This window comes from Crocuta crocuta, unplaced genomic scaffold (assembly GCF_008692635.1).
Source record: "Crocuta crocuta isolate KB4526 unplaced genomic scaffold, BGI_CrCroc_1.0 scaffold299, whole genome shotgun sequence".
In the NCBI taxonomy this organism is placed as follows: domain Eukaryota; kingdom Metazoa; phylum Chordata; class Mammalia; order Carnivora; family Hyaenidae; genus Crocuta; species Crocuta crocuta.
The window spans coordinates 3,417,156-3,443,605 of NW_027532747.1; the positions used below are offsets into that span (position 1 = coordinate 3,417,156).

General features: G+C 53.6%; 1 protein-coding gene across 1 annotated transcript in view; it reads left to right on the plus strand.

The window, feature by feature from the left end:
• The window catches only part of BCL11B (BCL11 transcription factor B), a 109,425-nt gene that overhangs the window by 9,508 nt on the left and 73,467 nt on the right, over positions 1-26,450 (plus strand). The window contains exon 3 of the mRNA XM_077780828.1: positions 21,192-21,404. Within this exon, the coding sequence (XP_077636954.1) occupies positions 21,192-21,404 (213 nt within the window). The remainder of the gene's footprint in view (positions 1-21,191; positions 21,405-26,450) is intronic.

The following is a 26,450-nucleotide window of genomic DNA, read 5'->3' on the forward strand; positions in this document are numbered from 1 at the left end:
CCCACCCCCCCCCCCCCCCCCGGCAAGCCACCTCACTTTTCTGAGCCTTGGGTTCCTCACCTGTACCCACTTCTCAGTCCCATGCCAGGGACGGACCGACCCCTAAAGGACACCCACCTAACGCAGGGTCCCTCCGCAGCCCGATGCCTGACAGGCCGCAGCTTCTAAAAACGCTTTTTAAAAGAGCGTGGACCCTGCCTGACGGCACGAAGTGTTTGCTCCCCAGTCAGAATCTTGAAAACTTAACCTGGGAGATCTCTCTCAGCCATTTCCACCGATTCCTCCTCAGAAATACCCATTTTGTAGCCACTGGAGGGAAGGCTCTTGATCACAGGTGATTCGTTTCCGCGTTATCACCCCTTCCATAACCAAATGAGGCTATAACTGGAGGAATGAGCCATCAGCTGTCACTCATAGGTTTGCCTTTTGCCTTTTTTCCCCCCTCCTTCCCCCAAACCCCAAATGTCAGATTTCTGGGGAAATGAGGGAGACAGGCAGCGGGTGACAGGAGGCAGCAGACCCCCCCTGGGCTGCATGTAGCAGGCGATGGCCCCACCTGCTCTGTACATCTCCATCTGGAACCTAGGAAGGGTCAGGGGTGTGTCTGGAGGCGGGGGTGGGGTGAGGGGTCTGTGCAGCAGGCAGAACACAGGCAGGGGACTTGGTTTGGGGTCCCAGCGACCCCTCACTAGTCAAAATGTGTTGGAGAAAAGGGCTTCCGATCAGCCAGAGGATTTACAGTATGCCGCTCTGCCAATGTGCACTTCAGACTTTACAAAATAAATAAATAAAATAAACGTGAAAAGGAGAATATTAGCTTGGCCAGTGGAAGAAACTAAATAACTTGCTTGTGCTGGAAAATGGAGATAAACCCCACTTGCAGGTTGTCTTTAAAAACTCGCGCTTGATATATTTAGAGTTGTTATTTTGCCTCCAAATTAAGATTAGTTAAATCCGTGTGTGTTGTAGCATGGATTATATTTTTGTATTATTAAATCGTGACAGCTAATTATTAGTTCTGTCTGCACCAAGGCATAGCGGAGTGTGCTGCCTGAGACATGGTCCTGGGGCTGGGCATCGTAGGGCTGACCGACCCCAGGGCTTGGGCAGGGCTGGTGGGTGATGAGGAGGAAGGAGGGGCCTACCTGGTAACCCATGCCGTGCTAGGTGCTTTTCTTGGCTTAGGTCATCTTGAAATAGATACCAACCTTAAAACAGATACCTCTGACCCCTCTTTGGAATAGAGAGTTCTAACCCCACTTTGACCTAATGCTTGGAGGGGCCAAGGGGCTTTGCCCAAGATCACACAGCAAAGTGGAGCCAGACTTGGGTCTGCCTGGCTACCTCAGGTAGCACAGGGAATGGAGGTTTTTAGGGAAGAGTGGTCTAACTCTGCCTGGCTGGCGGAGCCGGTGCGGGCAGGCTGTCCCTCTAGACCCCGTCCAAGGTCTTCAAAGGGCAGGCTGTCCCTCTAGACCCCGTCCAAGGTCTTCAAAGAGCATCCCAAGGCATATGACACTTGCGGATTTAGCCCGGGGCCCTTAGGCCCCCAGAGGCCTTGACCCACGGTCTGTGGTCACCTCATACAGTTTGCCTGTACTTTGTGGTGAAGGTTTTGGAAAGGCGGGTGGTGGCAAAGAAAGCAGTACAGCATGAATGCAGATGGGTGGACCCAGGCTGGCGTTTTGGGCTTGCCAGTGCCTTGTTGTGACCGTCAGCCAGTTTTTCACCTCTCCAAGTCCCCATTTCCTATAGCACCGGAGATATCTTTCAGGTTTTGTTAGGAGGTTTGATTTAGACCATCTATGCATGCGTGAGGTCCCTGTGGATCGTTAGCTGTTCTTAATAATCGAGAACCACTGGAGGGATCTGTGTGGGGATTCTGGCCTCCTGGCCTGAACTGGAAGGATCTCCTTGCTAACCCTCCCATTCTTGCCTGGAACTGCTTTATTTGGAGTCAGCCCTCTCGCTGTACCAGGCCTTGTGACTGGAGGCAAGCTGTTTCCCCTCGCGGAGACCCGGTTTCCGCACCTGTACCCAGGGCGTGTGCCATCCCTGCCCTCCCGGCTCCCCAGGGAGGCCAGAGACTGAAGGCAAATGGCACCAATGGCCGCAGAATGTCAGCAGCCGCAAATGTGACTGTAGCACTGAATTGTCGTTGGAAGTTTTATTCAGTTAAAAGGAGACAAGAAAATCCTAGGTAGCTACAGTTTTGTTTTTCCTTAGGTTTCCTTTAGGTTTGGGACCCTTGTTATCTGTGATTTATATGGGGGGTTCCAGGCTTACAGGGCAGTTCCAGAAGGAGGAGAGGAAGTCCGGGAAGGGAGTGAGGGAAAGGTGCTGGCTCCCAGGTGGGGAACCCAACCAACAATCAGCCTCAGTTATTATTATTATTATTATTATTGGGTTTTTAATTGGACAGTAAATAGTTAGCAGTTGGCTTAAGTTTTTTATTAGGCACTTGACAGCTAGCCTTTTTTTTTTTTTTTGGCCAATTTTCATGGTGACTGATGCATAACCATTAGCTCCAGTAACTGTTGGGGGGGCGCTGCTCTGTGTCAGTAAACTATATAAGTAGGGCAGTCTGGCTGTCACCAATGTGCCCTTGTGTTCATTTTTTCACTGAAGAAACAAAAACACCGAATTTTCATATTTGAGCTTTTAACTTAACACACACTTTTAAGAACTCACGATGTACCACTCACCGTTTGAAGTGCTCTGCAACTATTAACTGATTTAAACCTTCTAACACCCCCACGAGGTAGGGTGCTGGTATCCAGCCCACAATACCAAAGAGGAAACTGAAGCACAGAGACATTAAGTAACTTGCCTGGGGTCACACAGCTGGTGAGTAGGGGCCCGGGGTGTGAACTCCGGAGGCAGCCAGGCTCTTCCTGTGGCCAAGCAGTGCTTCTCGTGGTTGTATTTCATCCTGCGTTCCCATCCACTGTCTCTGCCCCATGAAAGGTGGTAAATCAGTTATTACTTTCATTTTGTAGGAGAGGAAACCAAGTCATAGGTTAAGAGCTTTGCATAAACGCCCCGTGAATCAGCGGCAGAGTTTGGCCTAGACACCAGGCTCCCGACTTCCAGCCAGTGACCTCACAGAGAGCCCGTGGGATCACACGGTCCTTTAACTGTGGCTGGCACAGGCCGCCTCCTGCTGCCAGCCAGACGATGAGTGACCTCTACTCTGAGGGTGGGGCTCAGCGATGAGGCCTGGGGTCTGACGTGAGTTGAAGAAATCAGGATGGGGGACCTCTACCTGTCCTGTGCACGTCGACAGATTTTGTGACGACCGCTGTCTGTGTCAGGCCGCCTTGTTGGGAGCTGAGGTGGGCCTACTGAATGCAGGGTGGCGAGCAGCAGGCATGGTGGACCCCGGCCAGAGACCTGGGGTGTGCGTCCAAGCCCTGTGGCTGACCGGCTGTGTGACCTTGAGCAGACCCTCCCCCTCTTTGGGCCTGAGCTTTCTGAGCTGAAACAGGAGAAGGAGCTACCAGTGGTTTCCAACAGCTGCAGGAGCTCCCCGCCCTCCTCCCCCCTCCCCCGCGTGTGGGGGAGGGGAGGCTCCCTACCTACCTCCTCCCACTCAGCTGCCCCAGAGGTTCTCCTCCTTTGGGCTTAGGAAGGAGATTTCTTTGAAGAAATTGGTGGCCCAAATGAAAACTCTTTGTGCTCTGAGCTGCAGAGATCTTCTGGGAGGATTTGCTGCCCTCACGGAGAGGGTGACGGAGTGTAGGCCCAGGGCCACTCCTATCTTCCAGGACCTGTCCCTGATGTTGTAGATGTGGTTTGGCATTTGTTGTTTTGTTAAGAAGGACCCACTGAATGGTATAAACCTCAGGCCCCACAGAATCTGAACCCGGCCGTGACCCAGGTGCTGCTAGGTTGTGCCCCACTGACCTAAGGGTGTAGGGGTGTCGGCTTTGCCCAAATTAAGCCCGAGCACAGGCCCCAAGGTGGACCCAGGGACCTGGAGGCCTTTCTGGAGAAGGCAAGTCTTCTAGGTTTTATTTGTTTTATTTATTTATTTATTTTGAGAGAGAAAGTGCGAGAGAGTGAGCACGTGTGAGAGTGGTGAAGAAGCAGTGAGAGGAAGAGAGAATCCCAAGCAGGCTCTGTGCTGTCAGTGTCGCCCGGTGGGTGCAGGCCAAGCCCATGAACCATGAGATTGTGACCTGAGCTGAAATCAAGAATAGGCCCCTTAACCTACTCAACCACCCAGGCACCCCTAGGTTTCATTTGTATTTGTTTTTAAGCAGGTTTCCTTAGAGCACTCCTGGGGCTCTGCTGGTTTTGATCTGGAGGAGGGGGGAGGGGTGGCTCAGGAAAGGAGGGGTCTGTGCTGGGGTTGGGCGGGGGATGAATGTGTGAGGGGGAGACGGGTGATCACATGAGAGATAGGTCGGGAGATGCTGCTGGTCCCAACAGCATGAAAACTGAGACCCCAGGCTCCTTTGGGTAGAATGATATTAACAAAATGGTCTTTTGTTGGAGGTGAGAAGTCAGAATCCCCCCATTCCTGCTGTAGAGAGGAGGATACAGCTGTTCAGATGCACTGCCAAGGGCAGAGTGAACCCCTGAGCCTGGGACAGCCAGCTAGTTCTCTAAGCCAAGGCAACGTGTGGTCAGGGCTGTTGACCGCCCCCCGGGGCTGAGTACCTGCACACCTTCCGTAACCTTCTGGTTGCAAGTGTGTGAATGCAGCCTTAGATGCAGGCAGATAAGTCCAGACTCAAAGGTACAAACAGGTGTGTGGGTCAGCGCCCATGTGAGATGAACCCCCAGGAACAGAGCCCCACCGCATGACAGCCCCGGTGCCTGGAGCACATCTGTCTAACCTCCCAGTGTCCAGAAAGCACAAGTCAGCTTTCCTGACTTTAGGGACCAAAGGAATCCTTGAAAGTCCTAGAGAAAGCACTGGCTTTGTTTTAAAGACTTTTCAGGGGAAAGCATGGCATCTGGAGAATGCAGTCCCCCAGCTAGGTTCTAGGGTTCCCCCCTTGAGGGGGGGATAGGGACTGCCTCTCCTGGGCTCCCTGTCTAGCAACTATCTAGGGTTCTTTGCTTCCCTTAGGGAGAAACAGGACAAAAGCTTTGATGACCCCTTCCTACCCCAGCAACTGGCTGAAACATTTGATTGAGGTTGGTAGACCCCACAAAGCTAAGTTCTCCAAGGGAGCCAGAGCGGATTCTTTCCCCCTCCCACCGAGAGTTCAAAGCCAGCCAATTAAGAACCCTAAACAGTGTGGTCTCCTCCTTGCATCATTGACATCATTGGCTCCTAAAACTTTCCCTGCAAAGGAGGCGCCTGTATTCGCAGGGGAAACAGAAGTAATTTTCCTGACCTGGCCTCTGCTTCTGAGGGGAAGGAAAAACGAGAGGGAACTCGTTTCCAGAAACGAACAGGGAGGGCCCCAAGATAGCAAACAAGTTCCACACTCAGGTGTCCGGAGCACAGCCGAACACGGCGTTTAGTGGGGGTTCCGGGATCCCCCGGGGCTGCCGAGCGCTGGGGGCCCCGGGTGGAGGGCGCGTTCTAAGACTGGGAAGAGGTGGGTAGTTGGACATCAAAATCCTCCCAACTCTTGAGACTGAACTTCTCCGACTCCCATGAAACCAGGCACCACCCGCACCACTGATGCAATTTCCCCTGTGCCCCGACGGTTGCAATTTGCAATACTCAGCTTGCCCCGTCTCCGGATCTCCAGAGACCCTCTCTCCCCTCCGGGCCGCCTCCCCGACGGTGCCACCCCTAGCAAACCATTCCCTCCCACGTGGGAGGGGTTAGGGGCAGAAGTCCTGCCACGCCCGTCGGGGACTTCAGGCCCCGCCTCCGGGGCTCCAGGGTTGGGGTCCGTAAGTCTCCCGTTTCTCACTTCCAAGCCCGGGCACACCGTAGGCGGGTGGTGCCCAGCTCAGGAGGGGGCGCGGGGCGGCCCGCACCTCCCGGACCCCACACCGAAGTGCCGGGCGGACGCTCTGGCAACACCGTGATTGCACCGCGGGCCTTCTCCGCCGTCGGTGCCCACCCCCTTCCCAGCCGGCTGCGGTCCCGCCGGGGGTTCTGAGGCGCTGCTCCCGGGCCTTTGGGCGCGCCTGGTCCCCGCCGGGCAGCCGGCCTCGCAGATTCGCCCGCGGCCTCTCCAGCCTGCGCCCCGGGGCGCGCGACTAGGCGACCCTCAGCCACGTCTCTCCTGCTCTCCCGGCCCTGGCCCGCCGCGCAAGATGATTGTGTCTTCTTGGGGCGGGAGGGCCGAGGGGGCTCCAGGTCCATGCATAATTCGGGGGCTTAATGGGCCAGCTGCCCGAGCGGGGCGGCGAGGGGCGGGCGGAGGCGCAGCTGACCCTGCCCGCGTCTGGCCTCGCGGGGAAGGCGCGCTTCTTTCTTCCTCCGGTGACAGCTCCCCTCCCCCTCTCGGCCCCGGTCGGAGGGAGGCGGGGAGCGGGCGAGTCGTAGGGTTAGCCCAGGGGAGGGGGCTTCCTCGGTGCATTCCAGCAACTTTTGCTTTGGGGGGTGGGAGGCGCGCAGTGAATCGGAGCCTCCCCGGGACCCGGCTCCAGAAGGAGCCGGGGGAGTTGGAATGAAGGTTNTTTCAGGACCCCTGAAAACTCCCGCCAGTGGCCCCATCCTCAAAAACAGCGCTCGAGGGGCGGGACTCCTCTCTGGGGTGGCGTTCCTTCCTGGACATTTGTCTTGGGCCCTGGGGGCGTCCCGGGGACCCCTCTCCGTCCGCCGCCAAAGCTCTGAAAGGGTCGCGCGCGACCGAGCCCGGCAGCAGCCCACCATGGCCCGACAGAGCCCGGCAGTTCCCCGGATCCAGGTGAGGCCCGTGTGGAGGGAGCCTCAAAGAGTTCCTTTGTGCGTTTTGTGTCCATCCAGGGCAAACAGTCCCGTCCCAAAGTGGTTTCCTTTGTAGGTTTCCACCCCACCCCACCCCCCACCCCCCGGGGCGAGGGGAGGAGAGGGAGCCTGCCTTTCTAGAGGGAATTCCTGGGGGCTGGGATTTTAAAACACTCAAGAACAAAAGTGTTTTCCCAATTGTGTGGGAATGGAACCCTCTAGTAGAGTAGGGCACAAAGCCTCGTGGAATTACAGGGAATTAATGTCAGTCCTTCCTCCAGCCCGACTTCTCTTACAATAAGCACCCCCCCGAAAGAGAATTTGTATGCAAATGGTCACCTTGCTAGGAGTCTCTCTTTATTTTTGCTTCTTAAAAATTGGCCTCCAATTGTTTAAAGCACTCCAGCAGACCCTTAAAGACCCAGAAAAGCAGTGGTTGGACGCCCAATGTATTTACCACAAAGCTCTTAAGAAAATGTTCAAACATTTTCCCAAAGCTGTTACTCCAGAAATAAAAATGTATGCTGTTTGCCTATAGGAGATTAAAAGTTTACCTTCACTGTGACAGCTTTTCTAGGCTAGAATTGGAACCACGTCTCTATTTTCCATTATTCAGAAATAGGTCTGAACCAAACCGAATACATTTGCTGTAACAAGAGTCAAGGTAATTTTTAAAAATACGTGTCTCCATATTTATTTATGATTTCGGCTGACCCAAATCATAACAGAGTATTGCGCTTTCTGTGCCATCAAAGGCCAAAGTATTTTGTAAACAACGCCTTCCTGGCATTTAGAAGAAGAGTTGATCTTAAGAAATCTCAAGATTTAGCTAACCCGAACTTTGAGCAGCTCGCTTTTCTTCTGAAGAAATCTGAAGGCATTTGTCAATTTATTTTTTTGAAAGGCCTACAGAAAAGGTAACAAATTCAACACTGGGGAGCTCATAGCTGCTGGCAGTCCTGGACAGGAAGGTTTTCGTATCTGCCTGAACTTGCTGGGTGATTTCTCAGACGTCCATTTATAACAGTTCTAACAAGATAGAATCTGCCTTTGAATATCTGTAAATATCTGTAAAGATCACAATCCAGCACTCATAATGGTCCCAGACTGGAAAGGCAGATTCTGGTGTTTGATTAATATTTATGTTACCGGATTCCTTTACAGAAAGAAAGATGAAACACTAATTATGTGTGTGTGTTTGAGGGGCCCCTTCCTAGGTCTCCGCAGTCCCTTTAGTGGGATGTGATACATTTTAGGATTTTTGGAAACAAGGTGTGTAAGGGGTGGGGGGTTGCTCATGTTTGGCTTGAAAGGCAGGGAACTGTGTGGTTGGCTGACTTAATGGCTTTTACACGGAGGAGGAAGAAGCCACCTTATCTTTGCCTTCTTTATGTTGACGACTCGACAGTGACAAAAATTACGGGTGATTTTTCCCTCTAGTTTTAGGTTAAGGCTTGGGGCAGGGCAGTGGAAGTTTTCTGGTCTAGAATCTTCCTGGAAGAGAGGGTTCTGTAACCCCCTACCCCCGAGTGCCCTTGTACCTTCTGAGGGCACCTACCCTTTTGTGTCTGAGTTACAGGGTGGGCTGCTTTGCGTTGTGGTCTCTAAGCCACCAGACCCGTCTGCAAGGTACAGGTGACTTGTCTTGCTTTGTTCTGAAATCATGTGTGGGAGATTTGCTTGGGAATGGGCTGTTCTGTCAGCCTGGATCCTGTTGAAATACCAGTGGAATTGTTATCCAGGGAGAATCTGCAGAGGCCTCCTTTGGACATGCGGTTAAGCATCCTCAGTTTTATTTGGGAAATCGAGATTTTCCTGTAGGATTTTCTGGAAGTGTGCCCGCCCAGAGCAGCACCTGAGCCCTGGTTAGCCTTTCGATCCTTATCGTTAGGGGCCGCCCACTCTCGGAAGTACCCGAATCAGGATGTTCACACAGTCTCAGATGTGACTGTTGCTAAACAGCCCCGGGCAGGCCGGTTCGTGTCTTAGTTTCTTCATCTATAAAATGGGGATCTCCGATTGTTTACACTCCTACCACCGTCCAGATATGAAAACAAACCATTCTGCAAGAGTGAAGTAATTGCCGATTTCAAAGACATCACAAAAGTATAGACTTTTATTGTTCAGTCCAAGGGGCGCAGGGTGACTAATTTGCAAAAGGGAAAGGGATCAAATAGCTACTTGTGCAGCATGTCATTTTCAATGCAGGGAGGAAGAATTAGGGGATTTAGGGGGGAATCTAAGGGGGAGGACTTGAGTTTTCAGTCTAGTAACCTAATACCAGGAGCTACCTCTCCCCCATTCCCATCCATCTTGGGGGAATGACACCCCGTCCCACCCCAGCACTTCGCTGCAGTTGGGGACCATCACGTGATTCAGAATATTAATACAGAGTGGGGTTAGCGGTGACTCTTGACCTCAATATACCAGAAAAGTTACCTTTACTGACATTTAAAGTCTGGCTCCAAAAGGACAGGGGTTGGGCAGAGTGGGTATCGGCTTGGGGGTGTGGAGGAATGCATACAGCAGGCAGCATTTAAGTGCACAGTCTTATTAGGTACAGAGGAGGAAGGAAGTTGGTGCAGAGTGGTAAGGAAAGTCTGTCTGCCTCTCTCTCTCTCTTTTTTTTTTGGCCTCCACCTCTTAAAGCTAACAAAAATGGGCATTTATGCTCCCAGAGCACACAGCTGGCTGTTTTGAAATGGCACCTTCACTGGGGAAACGGCAAACCCAGACTGTCCCTTTGGGATTCCACCTTACTTTTGTGTCGTTTCTTTTTAGACGAAGCCTTGGTTCCTTTTTTCCAGCCAATGCTGTGTGGAACCTGAATTAGATTTTTTAAAAAGAATGACCTCTGGCAGGGCCCAAAACCTCTGGTTTAGTCTCGCTGGTTAGAAAATACAGATGCTTGCTTTATGTATTTGGTTGGTTCAGCCTGGCAGGGCCTTAAACCTCAGGCTTCAGTTTGGGGGTTGTGGGGGGGCACCGTGGCACTCTGCCTTCCCCACGGGGGACTTGATAGAGCCCTTGTTCCCTGGCATTCGAGCCAGCGGGGTGGGGGGCACAGCACATACCCGTAGCCTGCTTTGGTGCAGGCAAGGAGCCAGAAGCTGTCTGGTGCTCCTTAATTGAATACAGATCTCGGTCAGCTCCACGTGGCCCTGTGAGGATGGGCAGGGAGGGCACTGATACTTACCCCCTCTCCCCTGTGTCTGGAGTTCGAAGCTCAGACCCCCCCACCCACCAACTTGAGGGGTCTCGGTGCCTGTCCCAGCCCCCAGCCCCTAGGGTTTGCAAAAAGCCCAGGAGAGTGGGCAACAAGATCGCGCGCCGCCCGTGTAAATATTGTTTGCAGGAGCTGGGTCTTCTATCTTTGTTAGTGGCGGCTCGTTAATTAACCGGCAGATTAGCGTTGCCTTCTTTTGACACATGTGCGTATTTCGGGTCAGGAGAATCTTGTTCTCCTGAAAGGAACCGGATCGTACAGGAAGTCCTCGTTCAGAACCGCCCGCCTCCTCTCTCTGCCCCCGTTGCCACCCTGCTCCCTCTTCCTGTCCCCTCCCCCCCACCCTTCCTTCAACCCAAGTGGGCTCCTGCTCGCGTGGAGGGCAGACACGTTAAACACAGCTAAATAAATCGTGTTTACGCTTGGCGTTCTTGGTAGTGAGAAATCTGTTGCCTGTTTTTACTTCCTGATTTCTCAGCATTTGCTTCCTACCTGTTTTTGAGCCCATGCCCAGAAATAGTAGTTTTGTCAAATGAGGGGATAATGCCAGCCAGCCTTTCTTACTGCCAAGGAAGCTGCTGGATTTTGCAAAACAGAGTGACGTTTTTTTAGTGACACTGATGGTTTTTTTTTTTTTTCCTCCCCCCAAAGAAATTAGGATGTAACATAGGAGTGTTAAAATGCATTTAGGGAAGGAAAAAAAAAACCCACGAAGTCACCCCCGTGGCGCAGGGACGTGGACGGGGCAGGTGCAGGTTTGGAGATGGGTCTCCTGTCTGCACTTGACGGTTCAAAGGGCAGGAGGCAGCCCTCAGACGAGGAGAGGCCGGGGCTTAGGGCCGGGAGAGCTGAGTCAGGCTCCCTTCCCTTCAGCCCCAAGACCTGGTATTCTCTGCCATTTTGGATGATGTGCTGTCAAGATTCTGTTTTTCTTTCTTTCTTTCTTTTTTTTTCTGGTTGGTTTTGTCTGTTTTGCTTCTCAGGCCCTTGCACAGCGCCTGCTCTGTGCTCTTCCTCTGAGGTTCTGAGGTTACAGTTAGAGTCTAGCCTGATGATCCGGGTCTGGAGCTAGCACTGTTGTATAGAAGAGTGGCCAGGGAGACACCCCCCTTTTTCTGCATCTTTACCCACCATGTTGTTTGGGGTGGGCGGGCAGGGTGAGTATCTGAAAAGTCATTGTCATGATGTGCTGTTTGCTGGGCAGAGAATTGCAACCGAGNAAGAAAGAAAGAAAGAAAGACAGTGCTGAGCACTCCTGGTCAGGACCCGAGGCTTGCCTTATCCGGGAACCTTCTCTGGGTTTCTGCAGTGGGTTCTGCCTGAGGCCCAGCTCATCGGCTCTGTTCCAAAGACAGCCAAGGGAAAAAAAAATTACAACAAAATCAAAGTCCGCGTGCTATGATTTCCCCCAATTTCTAATGGGAATACCCTGCAATAGAAATGATATTTCCATGGAGGACTGTGCTACCGGTTTCTTTAATTACATTAAATAGCGGCATAAACCTCAGCTGAATGTAAACCTCTGTTTCACTAGCAGCGGCACGGGGCGCGTGGCTAGACTGAATCCTGAGGAGCGGCGTTCCCCGTGTTAATGTGCTAACAATCTTTTTTCAATTAATCCTGCGAAGTGTTAATTTTTACAAATTTTGTTGTGCACACACTGTACATCACCGTCCGTGTGTCAGGAGAAGAAAATGGATTTCACGTCAAAAACACAAGGAAGAAAGTGGCTGTCAGCCTACTCCCTTAGAAGAAAATTTGTGATTGTAGCCATCAACTGCTACCCATGCTGAAAGGGAGGCTCACAATATGTATATTACATGCCGTCTACATGCAGAAAACTCAGTTTAAAGGAGCTACTTTGTTGAAAGTAATTACAGGCCTGCTCAATGTTTTAGGCAGTGACATTTCAGACTTGGCTTGGAAACATAAAGAGGCCACAGAAAGATTTTGTTCTTACGTGATGCAGAGCAGTGCGCCTCAGTATTCTCTATGTCCATTAGTAGGAGGTAAGAAGAATGAGAAAGGAGAGAAAAACAAAAGACTCTGTCAACGACAAAAGGTGGGGGGGGCTGTTCTTTTTTTTTTTTATAATGTTAGTACAGATCGTTCGTTGCATGTAAGTCATACACGTAACTGAAACCATCAAATGTGTTTAAACTACAGCAGTGGCCCCTTTTCTACAATTTGATCTATCTTTCTCTTTCTTCCTTTTTTCCTTTCTTTCTTTTTCTTCTTTCCTACCCTTCCTCTCCCTCTTCCTCTTCCTTCCTTCCTCCTTCTTTCCTTTTCTTCTCTTTCTTTCCTCCCCTGCTTCCTTCCTTCTTTCCTTCCCTCCTTCCCTTCTTCTCCTTTCCTTTTCTTTCCTTCCTTTTCTTCTTCTTTCCCTCCCTCCTTCCCTTCCTTTCTTTCTTCTCCTTCCTTCCTTTTCTTTCCTTCCTTCCTCCTCTTTCCATTTTTCTTCCTTCCTTCCTTCCTTCCTTCCTTCCTTCCTTCCTTCCTTCCTTCCTTCCTTCCTTCCTTCCTTCCCCACCTACTAACCAAGTTAAATTTCTTTCCGTCTAACACAGGAAACCCTGCTGACCCTCGTGGTTGCACGTTCCCTTACTGTGCAGGTACGGATTTTAGGGCCCAGTCCTAATGAAGGTCGACGGTGCTCAGCCTTTCTCGAATCCACGACCTGCCTGCACCTGGGCTTGCCGTCCCTTTCCCTGGCTGCCTTGGGCTTGGAGTCCTTGCAGTCACCTCCTTCCTGGGCACTCTGTTTTCTTGATGTGCCTTTTTATTGGCTGGACTGAGTTGTTTTCCTGCTCACTTCTGTGGGATGCTCAGAGTTCAGACCGTCCCCTTGTATTTACTACATCGTGTTCGCAGCACGTCGGGGCTGAGCCAGAGCCAGCGTTGGGAGTTTGTGCGGCCTGCAAACCACAACAACTTTCTGAACTCACCAGTTTTTAAACAGGCTCTGTAGAGGACCAGCTTTTTAACAATTGTCAGGATTCAGTGTTTCCAGGTCATTCCTCAGATGTCAGGCACAGTGGATGCTGATGGCAGGGGTGGGTGGTGGGTGGGGTGTCCTTAGTTTAGCACTCAATGTAGGTATCAAATCTGAAGAGTCACCTTGTGGTGTATTTCCCTCATGTGACGTGTGGCTTCTGTCTTGACAGTGGTCCCTCCCTGTCCCCCACCAACTCTAAACAAATGCACTCCACGGGGAGCGTTCATGGGGACGTGTCTAAGGAATGGCTAGCCAAGGTGATCATTGGAGTCTGGCCCCACAGTGCCCATCTGGGAAAGGAATCCCAGATTCCAAATTCTTCATGTTTGGAATCCAGATGACTTATCCAGCTTTTTTACTTGAGTTCATTGGATGCACTTTCTCTCCAGGAGTGCTGCGGGGAGGTATGCAGGGTGTACTGTTAGTGGCTCCTAATGTAACATAATAGGACATTGCTGAAGGATCGTGGGTAGATCGTGGTCCAGGGCAGACACCGTGGAAGGCTCTGATCAGAAAGTCTGAATCCGGGGAAAAGGGGCAAATTTCTCTGCTGGATGTTGGCCAGCTGTTTTTAATGGTGAGATTCAGAGAATCTGTCAACTCCTGTTTGTCCTTGGCCTCTGTGGCTCCTCCGGTATGCATGAAGACCTTTGAACGTGGCCCGTGTTGCTGATACACGCACGTATGTGTGTATCTGCATGTATGCATCCGCTCTGTACTAGACGTGCAACGGGCACATTTTCCTAACGGGTGAAACACCTGGATTCACCTTCTGTTGTCCCCAGGCCTGCCCGTCCCAGGAGCATGGGCCCCAATTTGGTGGACTCTGACTGCTGAGGTCACCCGAAAGGACTCAGATCTGTTTTCCTGTGTGCATCTCAAAGCCACGGCACAGAGGCCTCCACATCCCGGCCAGAGGACCAGTGGTGGCGGGGTTATTTGCATTCCAGCGGCTGAGAGCACTCTAGGGGTCTCTCAGAATGATGAGCGAGAAAGAGCCGAAGCTATGTGTTTTCCCTGGCAGATGCGCACCTTGGGGGTGGAGTGGTCAGCCCCGAGCCCCTGGTCAGTTTGCCCTGAAGGGTTGGCAGAGTACGATTCAGAGTACGATTCAGACACATCCTTCCTCCCGAGTAGCAGAGTAGCACCCGACATTTCCTGTGCTACTGCACCGGGCCTTTGGAAAGGGCCATACAAGGCGTTGAAATTCGTTATGTAACCTCATGGGTCCTTGGCCCAGGGCACTGCCCCAGAGCATTTCAGCTGCTTGCATCTTGAGGAAATCAGGGCTGGTGGCCATTGAAACAGGTGCTTTGGGACTGGCGATGGGGTGGGCCTGTGTGCCTGCTTCTGAGTGCAAGATGCAGCGGGCTGGGGGCAGGGTGCCCTTTCCAAGCCTTGGTGGCCGTGTTGTCGAGGGGCACGCTGGTTGCTTTGCCTCGCCTCTCCCTTTTCGGAGATGCATTAAACGTGCAGCTTGTGAAGCGGTGATTCACTGTGACAGATCTCAGGAGTGCGCAAGGGGGGAGGCGTGAGGCGGAAGGTCGCCTGTCCCGGGGTGCTGGAAGGGATTTGCTTCTTGCTGCCACTCGGTGGCCCAGCCATGTCGGTGCCCTGGTGCCCACATAGGGCCGTGAGGGCATTGGGGGGGGTGGTCTCTGGATGGTCACTGGGGAAATTGTAGTGGGACTGGCCTCAAGCCCAGAGATGTTGTTGGGGTCCCCTGGCGACCCCCTGCCCCCCCGCTCCCTGCTGACTGGCACCCCCAGGAGCCCTCTCTAGGCCCCGACGGGAAGCCAAGCAGGCCCCCTCTAACCTGCATGGGAGGGAGTCCCCACCCTGCCGCCATGTGAAAGGGGTTTTTTAGCAGGAAGCAGAGTAAAAGCCCAGCTCCGATTGGAGCTTTGTTTTTATGGCCCCCATGTGATGGCCCTGAAGGATGTCTTTAAGCACAGCCATGCAAACCCTGTGAGACCTCATTTCCCCTTTCTATTGCTTGTCTTTTAAAGGACACTAACACGTGCACCCCCAAACTCAAACCCGTTGCAGCAAGGACCTGAGCCCGTGACGGGCTCTCAGACTTGGCCTGACTTAGAAGGAGAATCCAAAAGTGGGAGGTGGGAACGTGGCGGCCTCAGCTCCCCGCAGGGGACTTCTCGATCCCCCAAATGCTCTGGTGCACTGAGCTGAGCCGGGCTGCACACGCAGCCTGCTCTCTTTGCCGGTCTTGGGGACCTGTCCTGACATTTGTGAGTTTTCACAGCGACTTACACAGCGTTCATGTAAATGCTTAGATTCCCTTTCTGCTTTGTGTATGGTGATGCTGATGATGGTGATGATGATGATGTATTTTATAACGAAATGAAAAACAAGGGCTAGTGTTTGCTGGTGACCAGGCCTTGGTGGTTAAAAATGAAGAAAAAGACACAAAATAATACCTGTGGAGTAAGGAAATTTATTTTCTGAGTGCCCCCCCCAAACCCGTGTTGCTCTGAAATTGAGTAACAAAGAAGGCTGCTTAGATTCCTTGTCTCTTCCTGCTCAGTTCCCCCCTTCCACCTCCCCCCGTTCAAAAGGGCGAGCTGAGAGAGACAAATGGTGGGAAGGCTAGGTCTTGTGGGGTGAGTACCCATTGCCTGTCTCATTTAAGGTGGTGCTCCACTTCTTTCAAATAGGAAATTGGCAAAATGGATGTCATCGGCTGCTAATTAGATGTATTTTAACTGCAGGATCATTTTACCAGCTAATACTGTTATTATGTGCTTCAATGTGAACCCATGGTGGAGCTGTTAAAATATGAGCCAGCGGCCCTAGCGCACAGCTAATGAAGCCTGTGCCATCAGTGAGGCTCTTCCCTCCGTGGCCCTGAGGATGCCCAGGCCAGGCCCCATGGGAAGTCCGAGTCCTTGCAACTTCTCAGGAAGTGCCCCCCTTTTAGACCCCAGGACCGCCTTCTTTACGTGTTTTGACCAGGGCCTGAGCCCAGGGCAGCCACGATCACCGTGATCCACAGTCTTCAGGCCTTGGGCCAGCCTAGAAGCAACAAATGACCACGCGTCCTGATGTGCCCACCCAGTCCCCGTCACTGCCGTGGGGTGGGCTCCCCAAAACAGGCAGGCCCGAACCTCCAGCACTGGGTTTTCAAGCCTGAGCTGGCTTTCCTCCATCCTCTCTCTCTAGCAAACCGGAAAAAGAGCCCTGATTTCCCGTCGGGGTTGGGGGAGGGGGGGCTAGAATTGGGATGATTCTTACGGGGGCGAGTGGTGTGATGCGGTGCATTTGACTTCACGCGATTCCTAGGTCTCGCTCCCCTCCCCCCCCATACATAGCATTTTTATCATCCTTAAGACAAAGTAGCTGGCAAAATATTTAAGCGATCCAAAAGAAATGTTTTTATTTGCCCGCGTGCGAATTGGGTTATCTGCCGATCTTGTTTATGAAATTTGGGGCTGCCTTTCCAACAGTCTGTTCGCCTCTCAAATCTTTCCCGGCTCACATTTCCATATTTCTGCGTGCATGTTCTTTGTTAATCACTTGGCAAGCGCTTATTTGAATATTAAAAATTTCTTTAATCATCAAAGGCAGGAGCACAGTCTCATGAATATTCATATTTTCCCCCCTCCTCAGACTGGATTCTAGTTCATTACCCTGCAGTAAAAGCCAAACAGCCATCAATCGCCCTCATTACAGGCTCTGGCGTTTTGATTGGCTGCCTGCTTCCCAGAGCTTTTTTTTTTTTTAATTTTTTTTTTTTAAATTTTTTCCTCTTCTCCTATGAGCTGTCTTGTACCTGCTAACAACCGAAAAAAAAAAATCAACAATGCAAGAATAAATTTCTCTGGTTGAAAAACAACTTTGCAAACTTGTCAAACAGCCCTCATGGCTGGCTGCTGCTGTTCGAGCGGTCACCGGCACTACCCCTGCCCCCCCACCTTTTAAAAGAAAAAAAAAAGAACCCGGGAGAAAAGGGGGGGGAGAAAAATTAAATAAATAAATAAAAAGGGAGAAACTTGAGCCTCAGAGATGAATATTTGTCAAGAGAGTTGACGTAAGTTTCATTTGCATAATGACTTTGTACTTCTGCATTAATAAAATTTGCATATGAAGCCATGTTAATTACTCCTGATCATGCTTTTTGCATTCATGCATAGTAATTTTCTCCGACTTGTGAGAATTAATGTCTTGGCATGGGGGGGAGGGGGCGCGGGGATTGTCAGGTTTCCTTGCTAGTGGCCCTCACTCACCAGCGCTCGCTCCCTGTCTGTCTCCCTCCTTGATCTATGACTCATTTTTGCGCTATCAGTAGGAGTTCTTGGCTTAAAAAATGTATCAATTGAAAAGCACCAGTAGGGAGGAAAATACACGTCTCTTGCACTGTGTCTTCGCATCCCCGCATCCCCTCTCGCGGGCTGGGGATCGGTAACCCTCAGCGTGGGAGGGGCACCCGAGGACTCAGCGTTGGGGAAAGGTGCTCGCTCCCCTCACCGCCAGGCTCTGGCTGTTCCAGGCGCGTTTTTGTGTGTGCGTTTTTGTGTGTCTCCACGCCGGTGGGTGTGGGTGTGGGCGTGCTGGCGGGGTAGTGCGCATGTGTGAGGACCAGGCAGACACATCTGCAGGGCCCCTCTAGGAGAGGGAGGCAGGTCACAGACCCCCTCGGAAGGGATGCGTTGCACACTGCCTCACGTCCTGATCTGGAGCTTAAGAAATGTTTCTAGGGATCTTATATTTGGCCATCAAGAGCAACATTCTAACCCCCGTGAACCTCCGTTTCCTCATTTGTGAGGCGGGGGGGTCATCATACCTACTCTTGGGAAGGGTGCTGGCCTTAAGTGATAGTGTATTCGTTGTTTCTTTTTCCCTAATGAAAGCTCACTTCCATGGTAAGGAGTCAGCTGGCCAGGGGTCTGTTTTTAATTCACCTGGATCCTGAATAAAGCTGATGCGGTGTCTCGGTGCCCCTCCGCCAGGTACCCCGATGCTATCCCAGCCCTAGAGGGGAACCCACCTAGAATCGCTTGTAAAAGTGCCTTGCAGGGCTCTGTGGGTGCTTCCCGGAGCCAAGAGAGCTGCTGGCTGGATTTAAGTTCCAGAGTGGAAAATAAATGGAGGATAGTAGCCCTGTGTCAAGTTGAGTGTTCACTAGCAGTCTGGCTTGTCCCGACCTTCCTTTAGAGGCAGGGCTCCAAGAAGGTGACTCACCCAGGGTCACGTGGCCAGGAGATGGCAGAGGGGATTGGACACAGGCCTCTGCTTCCTCTGCTCCCAGGCTGCTTCTGCACTCCGGGCTTCCTCTGGGTTGTCTCAGGGGCTAGTCAGGTGCGTTCTGGATTTCCTGCCTGCACGTTTGAATGCAGACACTTCTTCCTTGAGGACCGGCGAGGGCTGGGAGGCGGCCTGGGACGCCTGTCGAGGCCAGAGACAGCCCTCACCTTGGACTCTGCCATGGGAACTATTTTAAGGTGTACAGTGAGGGGTTTCAAATATATTTGCAGCTTTGGGTGACCATCACCACCACCGTCTGATTCCAGGACCCCGCGTCACCCCCAGGGGAAGCCCCGTTCCCTCCCCTGCCCCAGCCCCTGGCAACCTCTTGCCTGCATTGTGCCTCCAGGGGTTTGCCTACTCTGGGCATTGACTATAATCACACGACGGGGCTTCGAGGATGGCCTTGCGCTTTTGCTTTAGCTTCAGAAGAGGTTTTCTGGAGGTCCACCTCTGGGCTAGCTGCAGGTTTAAGTTGCTCTGGGTGAGTCCCCCCCTCCCGAGGTCAAGATGGTCCTCTGTAAGCAGCTTAGGATTAGAAGCCACTCACCTCGCTGCCCCTCCCTGCCTCCACTGAGCCAGCCCCTGAGCAGGTTGTCCCCAGTGAGGGCGGAATTCTTAAAGGGGCACGTGGAAGCCGCTCCAGGGGGCAGCTGCCCCTCCCCCCCTCAGTTGGGAGACGACTTTGCCTTTCCAGGCTCTAGCCTAAGCTTGACCCTTCCAGAAGGAGAGGGGTGTGACTGGACTTGCCCTTTGACCCTTCCTTCCAGCCTTGGAGACAGGTCCTGGTTCTTCACTGTTTGGGAAGACAGGTATCAGGCCCCCGGACACTCGAGTTGTCGCTCTTTCGTAGCCATAGTGAGTGGTGGTGGCCGAGTCACGGTTTCACCCAGAGCCTGGAGGCCTGGGTTCGCTCTTTTCCAACCTCCCAAGGCCTTACTGAGCCCAAGGACCCTCCAGGTTCCCTGTGCTCCACATGGCCCTTCTTCTCAGCATCCCAGGGCACCCTGGTCACCCTGCCCCAGCTGCAGCCCGAGGGGGAGGCAGGGCATATCCGGCCTTTGGAGATGCAACGGGGTTTGAATCTCAGATTTCCCTGAGCCCCAGCACCCCCTCTGGGATGGGGCCGGTTTTCCCTACTGAGTGAGGGAGTGGTGGTGAACTGTGTTTTGTGGTACGTGCCCAGCACGAAGCCATGGTGTGAAGCCAGGCTGATAGGGACAGGACTGAATGTGCGGTGTCAGGTCCTGGGGTCGAGGGTTAGGCAAGGACTGGTCAGGACAGGCTCCTGGGAGGAGGCAGCTGACACCGGCCTTAGGTGCCTGCTTTGCCTGGGGGCTTGCACTGATTGTGTGGCTGGAACTGTGTGGGATCATTGGCTCTGCCCTTCTCGGGCTGTCATGGGCTCAGCACGGCCCCAAGTCCTGAGCCGTGCCTCATGCGAGGTCTTCATTGGCACAGAGGGGCCCCACGTGGCTTTGGCTTCCCTGGCAGGACACCTGCAGGTCTGCCCAGGGGTCCTGATGCCCCCGGCCCCAGATAACACACGTCTTGCAGAGGCAGGTGCTAGAGCGAAAAGAGTTCCGGTTCCGGAGCCAGGCGGCCAGGGGTTGGCGGGGCTGGCTGCTGGCGTCTGCAGTTTTCTGTGGTCACGTCATCGGCTTCCTGGTCCTCACGATGGGTCTCCGAAGCCCTGCCCCGAGGGCGTGTAGGGAGCGCACTCTGGGTGAAGACTGACAGGTTCCTGGCTCCAAGTGGGCTTGCCGGGGCCCCCGCGGTTCTCCTGGATGGGGGAATCCCTCGCGGGGCCACGAAGCGGCTGGACCTCCACCCTGCAGATGCGTGCAGGGTAGAGAGCGGCGTCGGGTGGCCGCCTTGGCAGAGCCGGCCCAGGGCCCAGCTGCCCCTCATCTTGTTGATGTTTTCTTTCTGTCTCTCTGATGCTTCCCTGCTCAATTATTTACCCAGGGAATTTGGGCTTCTTCACTTGTGGTTTTGGCAAGGGCTTCACACGGATTTTTGCCCTGGTGGTCTCTTAGCCATTTAAGATAAACGGCCAAATCAAACGCAGGCCTTGCGGGGGGAGCCATGGCGAGCCGTGGGGCTGGGCGGAGGCAGGCCTCGCTCCTGGCCCTGCAGCGTGGCTGTTAGACTGGGGGGTAGGGGTAGATGCCCCCAGCCAGGGTGGAGGTGTTAAGTGGGGTGCTGGGCAGTACCAGGGTTTTCCTGGGATGGAGGGAGCGTTCCAAACCTTTAGAAAGGGGCCTGGGGGCTTGTGTGCCTTGTGCTTGGTGCCCAGGGTGCTGAGGACACCGGGCTGGAGAGAGACAGCAGCTGGCTGGCCGCCAAGCCGCAGGTTAACTGGTGCCCAGGTGCTCAGAGGTAGACTGAGGTGTTCGAGGCCTGAACAGACAGCCCGTCCTGATAGAGCCAACAGTGGTGGCTTGGTGCTTCCCAGCTCTTCCAGAGGGGGGTGGCCCAGACTTTTGGGAATGAATCCCCGAAGGAAGCCAGCTTCAGAACACTCCAGAAGCCCCCACATGGTGGGTGGGGGTCTTCCTGGGTACAGGGGTCCTGACAGCTTCTTTTGGCCTCCCCCCAGGGATGGGAGTCTGGTCCCAGGACGGCCCAACCTGGCAGCTGTGGAAGTAGGCCTCCCCTCCCCCACTTCCTATGGCCTCTTACCAATTCCTCCAGCCTGTGCCCAGTTGCCTTCCCTGCAGGGCCTGGCACCCCGGGGCCTCCCACTCTGGAAGGGTGGCCTGCAGCCCTCTGCCCTGGGCCCCTGTCCCACACCCCGGGTCCCTTGTACGGTCCAGGGCCCGACTGACCAGTCTTTTTTATTGTTTTTTCTCCAGGGCCGTGCAGGCCTGCCCAGCTGCCAGCGACGGCCCCCATAGCTGCCTCCTCCCACCCTCACTCATCCGTGGCCACTCCACCTCTGCGCACCCTGGGCGCCCCGCCGCCCTGCTTTCCCCTGCCCTGCTGCAGCGTGCGCCCGGTCTCGGGTGACGGGACTCAGGGTGAGGGTCAGACGGAGGCTCCCTTTGGATGCCAGTGTCAGTTGTCAGGTAACAGACGGCCGCGGTGGGGGAGGCGGGCTCCCAGGGATGGCGGGGTGTGCCCTGGGCAGGGCTGGCCGCCGCCTCTTGGGGGGGGGCTGGGCGAGGTGGGGACCCAGGGAGGATGTGCGGCCCTACCCCAAAGGGGCACCAGGGAAGTGGCGAAGGCCGTCGGCCGAACTGCACGCCCATGCCCCTACCTGTCCCCATCACTTAGCGGGTCCCCCGATGCCTCTGCCCGTTCTGAGCGTGTTGCTCCCAGAATGCATTCCTTCAGCTTCCAAATTTCATCTCTTTGGGCTGTTTAGCTGAAGCTTAATTGGAAAACGCTTAACATCTGAGGTTTTCTTCTGCCCTCGCCACTGCCGTCCCCTCTCCCGTGCCCCAGTCACTGCCCCCCACCCCGAGGACGGCGCTGGGAGAAGGTTCCCTGGCTGTCTGTGTCCATCGCCGGAGCCGTCCAAGACGCTGAGTTTCTCTTTGCCAGAATGTGTTGCCCCTTAACTCTGAGACACAAGAGTTACTACCAAGGAGCCTTTTGGCTGTGGCGGTGGGAGGGGGTGAAGCCTGGTGGGGTTCCTGCCGAGTGGGGCCGTGCACACGCCTACTGTGTGCTTCGCAGGTCCTTGCAGCTGCTCGGGGTATACAGATGGGCAGACACGGGGTCAGCACAGTGGAGAGACCTGTCTCTCGTGGAACTGCCCATCTGTCTTCCCAAACATGACCCACACCCCTGCTGTGGCCCCGGGTCCCTGAAATTGCAGGCAGAGGCCTCCCGTCCCATCCTGCCCTGTTCAGGGCCTGCTGCCAGGATGCTGACGTAGACACAGGTGGTGGGGAGGGCCCTGAGGTCTGGGTTCCAGACGGGCCAGGAAAGGACAAGGCTGGGTGCAGAGCGGCGGCAGATTCGGCTTGCCCCAGCGTTGTCCCCAGGCACCTTACAGGCTTTCTCTTGATTCGGGTAGAGAAGGGAAAATGATGGTTACTGGACAGATTTTGCTTTAACCAAAGCTGTCTGGAAGGACTGGCCGTGCTGGAACCAGGTGGCCCCGGCTGCAGGGGCCAGAGTCCCCCAGGCCTTCCTGCTGGCCAGGCGGCCCGCAGCCCTCCTCAGCTCCCGCTGTGCTGTCCGCCGGGCTCATGCCTGGAATTCACAAAGCAAAGACTGAAACGGTCCGGGAAGGGGTCGGCACCGCTGGCAGAGAAACCAGCTCCCGGCTCTGGGCTGCCCTAGTGCCCCTTGGGGAATCGGGGCTCCCATCCCAGCTCTGGGGGTGCGGGCTCTGATCCCTGCGTGCTGGGCGAGGGATGCCTGCTTCGTCTGGGCGGTTGCCCTGCCCTCGTGGCTTCCTGTGATTAGGGCTGCAGCCCCTGTGGCCACGCGAGGGGTCACGCTATCAAAGATCAACCTGAGTGTTTATGACTAGACTTGGTCAAGGTCTGCGGTTACAGAAACATGACTTACCTGGCAGAGGTGCACCCGGGGCTGTGCTTAACCCTCTCTTGGGCCCGGCTCTGCTTAAAAGCTGCCGCCGTGCTGAGCAGGAGCTATTACATCCCCATTTTGCAGATGGGGAGGTAAAGGCTCGGGGAGGCTGAGTGGCCGTCGTAGGGAGGCTCCCAGCGAGGCCACCCTGTTCCTACTGAGCCTGCATCCAGGAGTGTTCTCACTGGACGGGTTCACACGCCCGCCCACAGCCACACTGCCACCCACTTCCTTCCAGGGACCACGTGTGGAGGGGCCTACCGTGTACGCCATTGCACTGGGCCTTTGTGTATGTTCTTGGATTCAGTTCTCATGGGAACCTTAGGACGACACTGTCCCCACTTGACAGATGGAAACACGAGGCTCAGAGATGTGGAGGTCTGATAGCTCACATTCATTCATTCATTCTTCCATGAAAAGCCCTTTCTTGGGCACCTACTTTGTGGCACTGTGCAGCCGGCCCCTGGCCTCCGGCAGCTTGCATGGGTGGAGATGGGGAGAGCCGTCAGAGGGTCCTGCAGAGAGGATGCTCTGATGGGAATAGAAGGGCAGAGGTGGGACTTGACCTTGGCTGGTCATCCCGCACCCCCTTCATCTTTGGCATTGGCTCCGCTAGCTTAGAGGCCTTCTTGGATTTCAGAGCTTGGAACTGTGAGGGCTTAGCGCCTGTGAGCAGCCCCCAAATTGATGGCGGTGCCCGGGGAGGAGAGTGAGGCAGGGTGGGCTCTGTTTCTGGGGTCTCTGCGACCGCTCTTTCCAGCTCTCTTCGGAGGTCTGTTCTCAGCCTCTGGTGCTGGGCTGTGATTTCCAGCACTGCCTTTGTTCTCCATTGATAGCCTCCTCCAGGCTGTCCCCGTGTCCTTTCTGATCAGTTTCAGTACCTGAAAATATTCTGCTCCGGAGGTTTTTGTCCCTTTGTGGCTTCTGTCCCTGGCGCTGGGCTGTTTGCTGAAGTGTTTTTAGTGCCTGTTTAATTAGTAGTTGGAATGGAGTCATTAAATTCACAGTAACCCGGTAGGAAGAAGCAATCCTCTGTAAAGACGGAGAGGGGCCACCGTCCTTACTTTGTTTTGTCTCTTTTCAGATCAGGATGCACTGAACCTATCTCTTCAAATTAATACGGAAAACCCCGGAGTAACCGTGTTTCACACAGGTTAATTGCATGCCCGTGAACGCGTTCAGAGTTATTTATAGAAGGATGTGATTTTGTGGGGGAAGAAGCCACTCAGGTTTGTGTGTTTGTGAATCTCTCTGGCTGGTAGCGTCCCAGACAGCTCCACCTCCCAGGATCCTAACCCCAGACCTCCTGATGGTCATGGTGGGGAGAAGGGACTTGGGTTCTTCGTTACTTTTTTTGACTCTGCTGAAATAACAGCCAGGGGTGGTGGTGGTGGTGGCTTTGAGTCTGGGCATTCCTGGGAACTGAAGTTTCTTCCCTGAGAAATTTCATGGAGGAACTTCTCCAGGGTGCCCGTGGTGTCCGGAAGCTCAGCCTGTGGTCCTGGCCCTTTCTCCACCTGGCTGGTAACCTTGAGAAAGCCACTCTCCCTCTCTGGGCCTGTTTCTTCTTCTGTAATAAAAGTATATATGCGTATATACACTTACCTGTGTATCATATGATCTATATATGTGACATTTAAAAATGAAGCTCCACATTTGACTTCTAAAGCACATGCTACTGATCAGTTTCAGTTACAGGCTGGTGTGGATGACTAGGCATGTGACTTGGTTAAGGTTCCCAGGGCAGGGGTGGGGCGTTCAGAGAATGGTTTGAAAACCTCTGGGCTTTGGCTCCCCTGAACCTTTCCCCATTCTGAGGTTTCCAAGAGTGGCAGGCAGTCATTAGAGTGAATCCGTTGCCTGGGCGAAGGCTGCTGTCCTTTATGGCTTCGTGACCTTGGGCAAATCCTTTCCCTCTCCGTGTCTCCGTTTTCTTAGCTATAAAATGGGGGTGATGATAGCACACGCCTTGCAAGATTGGTTTCAGGATTGAATGAGGTCCTGTGTGCCAGGTGCTGAGCCCAGTGCCTCACGCTGAGTGAACCCTGTAGAAGTTATGACTCATGCTTGAGCAGAACAGGTTTTATGACACTGCATCAATACATGTCCGGCATTGTGTGGAGTTTTACTTCAGGCTGGACCACTGATAGTGGATACACAAGCTGATCCACTCATAAATGCTTCTAGCCTCTCGGCTGGCTCAGATCAGGTACCAGCATCGTGAGGTGGAAAGGGAACTGAGAAACTTCATTGCATATTTAAATGCCGCCGATGGTCATCCGCCACAGTGATTAATACATGTGCTTGGTGAAGTTCAAGGTCTCATACAAGAACACACAGGATCCCAGCTCGGGGAAGTGGAAGTGTTTGGATTTAATAGAAGGAGTCAGTTGCAGCCATTACTAGATGCTGAAATCACAGGGCAATCTTGTAAAGTTAAATTCAATTTACTTTTCTACTGAAATTGTGCTTGCTGTATTATTTAACTAATCTGGGGTTTCTTGGCATGGGTTAAAGGGACAATAAAGATAAAAGAATACCTGTAAGTAAATAGTAGGGTTTAACAGTAGACTCTATCGTGTTCTCCTCCTTCAATTATATCCCAGTGTTCATTTGTGTTGGTTTTTATAACTGGAGCCATCCAATGGGACACTGTGGATTAGACCACCCTAGCTGTGGAAGCTTGATGCAATTAATACAGTCTGTCTGGAAAGTGGCCTTATTTCGGGAAGTTTTATGTTAATGATATGGTCTGTGCTTTACACATTTCATACCAGAACAAGAAGCACGCTGTAGTTTCATTCTGGACTGGGTTTGATTAACGCCGGAGGATCAGTGGGAAGCCAAAGGGTGATGCGGACCGAGATGGCAGCACCAGCCAGCCCCCCGCCGGCTCACCGCCTCTCTCTCCTGGTGCAGGGGGTGCTGGGGCGCGCTAGTAGGGCATGAGGGCCTCCCTGGAGACTCTGGAGGGAGGGGTGAGTACGGGGGTGAAGAAGTAGAGAAGTGAGTGTTGGGGAAACGCGTGTGGACAGAAGCACTCTACCTGGGGAAGGTTTGCGACGCGCTCTTGCGATTTCCTTGCCAAAGTCGCATTCGCTGTGAGTCTGTCCGGGCTAACTGGGTCCCAGTGTCCGTGGGGGCTGGCTCACTGCAGATAAAGGGCTCTCAGGGGAGTCATTAAAACTTTAAAGAGTCACCTGCACGCCTTCCGATGTCTGCCTTGCTGAGGGGGCGGGTGGTCCCGCATGTACAACCCGGGGTCATTCTTGCACGCCCGCAGTGTCCTGCTATGTCTACTTTCTTGGGATCACACCACTACAGAGGCTGTCCTGGACGCCTCCTGTCGTGATTGGGGGAGGTACCAGGAGAAGCCACGGAGAGCAGCAAAGCCCCCAGGATGAAGGAGGGGGCGGAGGGCAGCAGGTCTTGGGAGCACCCCAGAAAAGCCCGCTGTCTGGGAAGTCACGTCGGCTCCAGCATCTACGGGAGCCAAAGGCGCTGGGTCTTTAGGGACCAGACAAAGTGCAGTGCTGCCTGGTGCAGTGTGTGTGTGGGGGGGTGAGGTC